Source organism: Sinocyclocheilus rhinocerous, unplaced genomic scaffold (assembly GCF_001515625.1).
Source record: "Sinocyclocheilus rhinocerous isolate Xijiao unplaced genomic scaffold, SAMN03320098_v1.1 scaffold1222, whole genome shotgun sequence".
NCBI lineage: Eukaryota > Metazoa > Chordata > Actinopteri > Cypriniformes > Cyprinidae > Sinocyclocheilus > Sinocyclocheilus rhinocerous.
The window spans coordinates 553804-563005 of NW_015640234.1; the positions used below are offsets into that span (position 1 = coordinate 553804).

The window sequence follows — 9202 nt, forward strand, 5'->3', positions numbered from 1 at the left end:
CACGCAACCCTGAGTCACAGCAGTCAGACCCACATCTAACAGCCCAGTGAGCAGATAAGTTTAAGCACAAAGACACACACACTTACAATGACACACAGACAAAAACAGCCATGAATAAGCTGGCATACAGATTCATCCACACACATGAACTGTTCCACATAAATAAAAGAAAAACGGGAGCAAATAGCATAGCAGAAATGGAATAGCAAGACTTTCACTCGTACATGTCACATCTCAAATGTTTTTCCCTTGTAAGAGGGCACACATTTTAGATAAGGCCTGAGGTAAAACACTCACTCCCACCATAGTCTGCTAGATAGAACAGCTCACTGCCTTCTGAATCCGCCTTCATCACTGCCTCTGTTTACTCTTTTCTGATGATGCACCTGTGAAATACAGATCAACCTACTCAAGGTCATTCTGTACCATTGACAGAATTATCACTGTACCTCGAAACAAGTAATTTAATAATTTAGGATGCATGGTACACATTTACCACCATCATGCAATGGTAGTACATTGTTGCATGATCTATAGTGATATCATGATATTTTTGGTGCTGTGGTAGAAATTCCCCTGCGCACCTGACTTAAGTTGAACTGTGTCTCTTAAGTGGCCTCTTCCAGGTCTCATTCCAGGCCTGACAGTCTTTGCCACTGTGAAATAACTGTTTTCATATTTAGTTTGCTACTTTTATATTAAAATTGATTTTGTATTATTACAACTGTCTTCCATGTGGGTCAGAAACAAATTAGATTTTTTCCATTTCTATCTATCTATCTATCTATCTATCTATCTATCTATAATTGCAGTTAACAGGGAATGTTAAAAATCATGTTCAAGCTCAGATTTATATTTGGTAAAAACGTAAATAGCTGGCATTTCATTTTCTTCAACAGAAGTTTACACAGTCCACTAAAAGGATTAGTCACATGCATTGTATCCAATGTTGTGCAGTAAGGTTACTATAAGGAAGCTTTGTAGCAAGTATTACATCAATTGCTTTCCAAAAGGACTATAGTACCATGATGCTTTGATTTATACCAGCAGTGTCCAAACTCGGTCCTGAGGGCCGGTGTCCTGCAGAGTTTAGCTCCAACCCTAATTAAACACACCTAAACCAGTTAACCAAGGTCTTACTAGGCATGCTAGCAACTTCCAGGACCGAGTTTGGACACCCTTGATTTATACGACTACCATATTTATTATAGTACACAGTAAAAAAGTGATCACGTGTGATTGTTACTTTAGAGAGATATTTAATAACCCATAAAACATTGATTTTGTTGGCATTGTTGATTCAGTGATATTTAGTAAAATGTTTGACTTCAATAAAACCAGTTCGATGTTATCATTTAAGGTTACCACTGTATATACATGAATACTATTGTCCATAGTGCAAACAAAACAAAACAAACAAAAAATGCTTCTGCAGTGGTTTCTCCCAAGATGTTGGCATGTGCTAAAGGCTAAAATGTTAATTGGTGCAGTCTCGTTATGCTAAAGTGATGGTGCACAGACACCATCAGCATGGAAAGAGTGATGAACATGAAGAATGATAACATTCCCCATTCTAAAATTTGCATCGAACTGAAAACGAGATAAACTAAAACGTATGAATGCCAATTAAAACAATTACAAGTCTGTAAAGAGAAGTGGGCTTAAAACCAATTCTGTTGAACGAGAACATATGTTTTGTTACGCTCGGATCGTCCTCTATATTTATTTATAGCTTTAGAGCATCGTTCATCCAAACTGCAACCGCGTTGCTACGTCAGTGAGCGCATCTTCTCTCTCTGCGCGCAACCTTCACCGCTCCGCCTCGCGCTCTGGCGAGCCTGTCAAAGCCAATAGTTTCTCTGACAATTCTGGCAAATACAGTGCTATTCTGCCAGAGGTCACAAGAAGGGGAGGTACGGCACATTTCTGACTGTGTTGGTGGGTGGGTATATTTTTATATACATTTAAAGGAAAGAGAGTGTTTTACGCTTGCCGTACTTTCCAGTCCGCTTGTCACCATTTCCTCCAAAAACGAGCCGGACTTTTTAGCGCGAGCTTCCCGGGTGCTCCACACCAAGCGAATAATTGGCGCGGTCGTGGGCATCGTCATGATCGTGGCGCTGGTCATCGCAATTCCGCTTCTGGTCCAGACCTCAGTGGTTTCAGCGCACTACGAAATGATGGGCACTTGTCGGATGATCTGTGATCCGTACAATCCCAAACCGAGTGCCAAGGCGCTGGAGATGATGCAGGATCTCAGTGCCATTCCACCATCTTTCACTCAAGGGACTAGAGGGGAACCGGGGCGTCCGGGCAAACCGGGTCCCAGGGGTCCACCTGGTCCAAGGGGACCACCTGGAGACTCCGGCAGACCTGGATTTACCGGCATCACATCGGGAACGGCGAGGACTGAGACAGGAGACGTTGGTCCAGCGTTGGGGAACATCAATATCGCTTTTTATGTGGGTCTCAAGAACCCTCACGAAGGCTACGAGGTGCTCCGCTTTGATGATGTTGTGACAAATGTGGGAAATCACTATGATCCCACTACCGGCAAGTTTACGTGCCAGGTATCGGGGATTTACTACTTCACCTACCATGTGCTGATGCGCGGAGGGGACGGAACAAGCATGTGGGCAGACCTCTGTAAAAACGGACAGGTATTTCTACTACGTTTACAGGAGCAAAACAGCAAACACATGGTGCGAATTAAGGCTAATTGAGTCTCGAGTCACCCAAAGGGGATCAAGAAAAAAGATGGTGGGTCTTAAAGAACACTATTTCCCACGGTATAGATTTATTTCAACTGTGTTTTTAAACAGCGTTCCGCACAAAAGTTAGACGCAACGCGCCGTGTTGCGTAAGTAACCGTAGCAACATCTTTATCGCGGTACATCCATACGTCACTATTTATCACTTTATTCTAGATTTCCACTTCAGATTTTCACATCAGATAGACAGAACTGACTTAAGTGCATTAAGGTGACGCCAGTTCAAGTCATATAATTCGCACACAGATAAAACAAAATTTCAAATTAGTTTTATGCAATTACTTTGATATGATCCAAATGCATCGATTGCCAAGTGATTGCGCAAGATATCAAACAAGATCCATGACTGATGCGTTCGAAGAACTCTATGGATGTGACCGTATTCAGACATGTTCTGTTATTTTAAATATCAAAATCTGAAAAGTGGTGTAAGCTGACAAAAAGGCCTTGTTATCTGTTTTCTTTGATTTCTAACTGGCGTTGAAGACAAAAGGTCTGAATCTCACTGGTTCTCTGGGGGATATAATAAACATTTCAACAATACGCTATGCATCGTACAATAAAATACGATTTGCATTACGGGATAAAGAGCAGTCGAACGCATAGGCATATTGTGCATTAATAACAAAACATTGGCTGTTGTTGCTGCAGACAGGAGGTGAATGCATGTATGATGTATTAAAATAAGTACTGGTACAGTAATAATAAACACATAATTATTTGTAATCATTATTATTATTATTATTATTATTATTATAAGCCATGCCTTTCTTAATTCTTTACCAAAACTAGCCGACAGGGTGTGATTTCTCCTTATTCACAAATATTAAAACAAGACCAAAAGAGAAGTTTTATTTCTAATATACAGGCTATCATGGCACTGAATGACATTCTGCGTTTATTTGAACAGGTTCGGGCGAGCGCCATCGCGCAAGACGCCGATCAGAACTACGACTACGCGAGCAACAGCGTCGTGCTGCACCTGGACTCTGGCGACGAGATTTATGTCAAACTCGACGGCGGAAAGGCGCACGGAGGAAACAACAACAAATACAGTACATTTTCTGGTTTCATTCTGTATCCAGACTGAGCTGCCACCTGCTTCGTTTCAATCTGACTGTTGATGAATCTCCTCTCTCCGCGCGGCACACTCTCTCGGCACTTCATTGTCATTCCTGTCCGTAGTGTCGTTGGGAATAGAAGGGTCATCTGAACTCAGCACCAGTGTGAGAATATGTTGTCTGAATTTGTCCCTTTCTGTTTAATGATGTCTTGTGTTTGGCTATTATACCCAGTTAAATGAAACGCGTTAATTATGCACAAGGATGGTAATCAGGATACAACACTTTAAAGAGTGTTAGCATATCTGTATTGTTCTCTGGGTGATTTTTGCTCAAATGAAATTATTTTCCTGCATTTATGAGCCCCTAGTGGCCCCTAGTGTGATGCAATTTCTGGTGTTAGCTAAATGGGTTTCATGTGGACATGGACAAGCATATTTTGCTCTAAATCTGGACAAGTGTAAACAAAAAGGTTTTAAGCATTGAAAAAAAAAACTAAACTAAACGGATAGTACACCCAAAAATGTTCTGTCATCATTTACCTATTCATGTTCCAAACCTTAATGACTTTCTTTCTTTTGTGTAACCCAGAAAGAGATATTTTGTAAAATGTCTCAGCTTTTCCTTCCAATAACAATGAAAGTCAGTGGGGTCCAATGTTGTTTGGACCCACAGCATTCTTCAAAATATCTTTGGTTACACTAAAAAGAAAATCTTCAGGTTTGGAACGACCTGAGGGTGAGTCAGTGATGAAGGGATCTTTTTGGCTTAATATGATTATGCCTTTAAACTCAGCTGCAAATGGATTTATTTTGAAACATACGACTGAGCAATAGAGTATTAGAGTGCATTTTCAGTTTGTATTTAAATAACAAGCCTGTGTGTGTGTGTGTGTGTGTTTTAATGAAGTGTTGTAGTTCAGCAGTGAACTGTGGGACTTGACGTTTGACTTTACACAGGTTCTTCTGAGATCTTCAGCGATAACACCTAATACAATGAGCATGCCAAACATCACTGAAAGAGAATGCTGAAAGAGAAAATGATGTCTAGTGTGATCAACCAAATAAAGTCCATGTATTAAAATGTAAAATAAAAAATTCCAACCACTGACACTATTCTGAAAAACAAAGTTATTTTGAGTTATTCTGGTGTGCTTTTTGATTGGTAATTGGTGCCTGTACATTCAGATGTTTTATGTTCTGATTAAAATAAATGGAAGGTTAATAAACATCCTCAAACAACAACAGAGTGTCTGTTAATCCATCCGACACTTGGCTTTATATATCATGAGCCTTCATTAATGCCTGATGATTACACACAGCCTTTAAGATCCAGTATGAGGAAGAACAGTAATATGAAATGTAAACATGGCTTTTTCTCTCACACATGTCTTTTACAGCCACAGGTTTGAATATCAGACTAATCTTTCATACATGTTTACCCAACACACACTTACAGCAATTAAACGCCCTGGTGCTTGTCTTTCTAGGACTCTACTAATCTAGTTTGATTTGTTTTTCCTAGTCCGATTGTCTGCCAGAGCTTCTAAATCCTAAAGATGTAATGGCTTTGACTAAAGTGCCAAATTTTATGATTGTCCACACAACCCATGAATTCAAATGATTCCGGAGAACACCTGGATTATTCAGGTTTTGTGTTGGATTATTTGTTTGAAGTATTTGACCGGCCACCCATCTGTGTTAAATGTTGTATAGTACTGAGTGACAATTCAGAGTGGACTTGTGTAGGAACATGGCCCTTGGTAAGTTTTTATTAGTTCATGTATGTGCGTGAAAGTGCGATCTGATCCTCGGGATCGTGTGAGGAGGCACAGCTGGTAGTTACAGAGTGAAAGAAAACTAAGCCAGGGGGCTCACATCACTTTTCTCTCTCCTTCTCACTCTCCCCCTTGCTCATTTCTCTCAGCTACTCTGCTGCTCTTTAAAATATAACAGCACACACACACACACACACACACACACACACTGAAGCAGCTGGCTAACAGACCTGTCACACTGTTTGGCATTGCAAGGCTTTCAGGGAGTCAGCAGGAGCAAACACACGCACACACACTCCAGTAATTACATGACATCATTCAAAGCATCTCCGTCACAGCAACTTTATTTCATCATTAGACCTCACGGACAAACACGCTGCTGACACTCTGTGCAGCTACATCCAACTTAACCGCTCATCCTCACACCGAGTCTCCTACACAATCACACATCTCTGTTAAGCATCGCCAGAAGTTGCTTAGAAGTGTCCAGTCATTTAGCCGTCATGTTCTGTTGAGATACACCTTATTGTTTTTATTATTGATGTCCAGAGACGAATAGTGTAATAATAATACAAATAATATGAAAAGATTCTTATTTTTCCGTTATTTTTTTTTTAACCAAAACCCAGCAAGCATATTATTGGTGCATTTTCACTCTGGTGCATGACAAAGTAGATAAGCAATTCTCAGATATGTGATTAGTATTTATTCTAACAACCCCAGCAACAACCAGCTGTTAGAAATTACAATAAAACAAATCCAAATAAACATGTGGAACGATTGTATCTACTCAATCTTATTTGCATTTATTCAGCATTTTTCATGGAGGATAACTGTTATTAAGTTGAAATTTTGTTCATAATCAGTTCTCCAATAGGAAATGTCATGGTGTTATGTTTATGAAGTTAGACCACAGATAAAATAGGTTCTTAATAATGGCAGTCTAAACATATTTAGAAACTATATGAACATTTTTCATTCAAAAATCAAACATATTCCATCACTTCTAGAAACAGTTATATTACAGTATAAATCTGTAATATTTCCACCAAAATACTTATTCCAGAAAAATAGTACCTGAAAATACTACAGTTAAACCATAGCACATTTTAAGGGTATCACAGGGAAAAGGGCATCTATGAAAATTAATCTGCTGTATGTCAAGATACATGTGGTCCCCTAAGCTGAAGACACTTGCAATGCAGTTTAACACACATATACATGCTGTCCATCACTCATTATACCGTTCTCTCTAATGCACAGCACGCCTCAGCCAATCAGAGGTTAAAAGGGCAAGCACTCTGCTCTAATGCATGCTAAATAGAGACAAACACACACAGACACACACACACACACACACACACCTCTAGCTTTTCAGACAGAATAGACGAAATGTGATACATATTTGAAATGCAATGGTAGATAGTGTGAGTGTACAATTGAAGTATGTGTGGAGCATTTACTGGCTTTCATGCATGTACAGTATGTGTGCATTTCTCTGCATACTTGTTCATTTGTGAGCGTATGTGTATTCTTAGTAGGATGTTAAACAATTCACACATTAGCTGTTGATGTTGTCAATGATTTTGGCAGTTCAGTAGCTATAATAAACATATACAACTGCACATATACCTCCTCGGTTCAGAGGTTTCCGTTAAAACCTCATGCAATATTTGGATATCCACATGTTTGAACAATGCAAAACATGGAAGTGACTTTTCTGAAAAAGGTTTTTTTTTTTTTTTTCAACTTTTCCTATAGTGTTTTGTGGAACTTTTCCAGTTCTGGCTCATATCGTCTTTAGAAGAAACTGGACAAAATATGTTTAAACTTTATCATATCAGTCAATAAAAAGAAGTCATTTTGCTTGTAATGAAACTAATTTGACAGTAAGCATGCAAAACATGACAAAGCAAACTGGGTTTATTTACACGAAAAGCTCCTTTTTGGGTGTTTCTTTCAGCACTCATCAGATCACCAACAAATTTGGGTCAGATTTGATCTTCAGACCATACTGACCAAAAGCTGCTGAAAGCTTTTTAATGAGTCATAATATTCTTGTGTAACACCTTTAAACAACAAATTTGATGGTCCCACTTTATATTAGGCGTCTTTAAATACTACAATAAAATAATGAATTGTTGGGTACAATGCTGTATTGTGTTCATGTTAATTTGCAAAAACACTTTTGCTGCTATTGAGCTGGGACACGGGTAAGGTTGGGGCAGGTTTAGTGGTTTGGTTAGGTTTAAGGGTGAGTTAAGGGGTAGGTGTAATAGATCAATATTCCTATGAAATATGAGATAATCTTATGAAAATGTTGACAAGTTATTACTCCCATTATTACACTTCTTTTTTCATTATGGTTTGCCCCAAGAACCCATTAATATATAAATTAGATGCAATGTATAGAATGGGAATACCAATTTATGGACATTTTACACACATATCCTAAAGTAAAATAGTATATCAAATCATTCTGTTATATCTTTCATAATTGTCTGAGATGTTTATTTATGACAAACAATTAGAAAATTAGCCTGATTTAAATGATCATTACAAAACATGATCATATTTCCCTGAGAGTGATAAATTCAGATCATTCTGTCAATATCAGTCGTATTTAAAGACCAAGGAGAAGGAGTGTTTATGATCAAACCTCCAAACATTTGATATCTCTGAAAAGCCCTGAAAAAGAACGATCTTTTTTGGATCTTCTAAGTTTTGGTTATCTGGACTTCTAATGAAAAAATATTTCATTAAAATATCTTTATTCGTGTTTTGAAGCTTAACCAAAATCGTACGGGTCAAAAACGGCCCAAGTATGTTTTATTATGAGAGTGTGTTGTTCAGACAGTTAATGGCTTAAAACTTATTGAATACCAGTTCTCACAACCCCCTGGGCATTAATGGGACTTTTCAAAGATTTTAAACACACACACACACACACACACACATTCTCTAATGAGCTGATGATGTCTGCAGTGTTGACTAATTATATGGTGTGTAATATGTGAAACTGTTCTGAGGCCTTTTATCTGCTAAGAGATGACAGCTGTCAGTCAACAGGACCAACATCTCCGTCCTCATCTGCAGAACTGTCAACAAGCACAACAGACACAAAAGCCCAGAGTACGTAAGAGACTTTCTGCCATTTAAGCTTATCTAAAACTCAATGTGTGATGTGTGTGTCGGAGAGAGAGAGTTTTATGAGTGTTTCTTTAGTTCCTGCTGACATTTACTTTCTTAAATCGTCTCATGTAATTTTTATGAGCAGTTGCTGCCCAGTGTTTGAGCTCTCTTCAGCTCGGTGTGTGTGAGCATCTGTGTGAATGCATATGTGTCAGCATGCTTTGTTGTAGGTGTGCAGTTGTTTGTAAGCGTCTGATTATGTGAATGAGAGTTGATGTGAGTGAGAGTGTCATGTTTATAATGTTCTGTTTGGAATGAAACAGTAGTATACTGTTAGTATACTTCTAGTAGTAGTAGTATACTTCTACTTATGCCCACTACTCTACAAAAGACAAGCAGTTTGGAAAAAGGATAAATGCATTTCTTACATACTGTGCAGTATATAATGTATTACGTTTTAT

General features: G+C 38.5%; 1 protein-coding gene across 1 annotated transcript; it reads left to right on the forward strand.

Annotated features, from left to right (window-relative positions):
- Positions 1-1905: 1905 nt before the first annotated feature.
- Positions 1906-4324, forward strand: LOC107752616 (complement C1q-like protein 2). Its single transcript, XM_016568628.1, has 2 exons — positions 1906-2660; positions 3682-4324. The coding sequence occupies exons 1-2, from the start codon at positions 2109-2111 to the stop codon at positions 3859-3861; spliced, it is 732 nt and encodes a 243-aa protein (XP_016424114.1). The 5' UTR covers positions 1906-2108; the 3' UTR covers positions 3862-4324.
- The last annotated feature ends 4878 nt before the right edge of the window (positions 4325-9202 follow it).

Coding starts and splice junctions, on each gene's coding strand:
- LOC107752616 (XM_016568628.1), top strand. CDS start 2,109: ATGATCGTGGCGCTGGTCATCGCAATTCCGCTTCTGGTCCAGACCTCA. Junction 2,661..3,681: donor ACCTCTGTAAAAACGGACAG/GTATTTCTACTA, acceptor TTATTTGAACAG/GTTCGGGCGAGCGCCATCGC.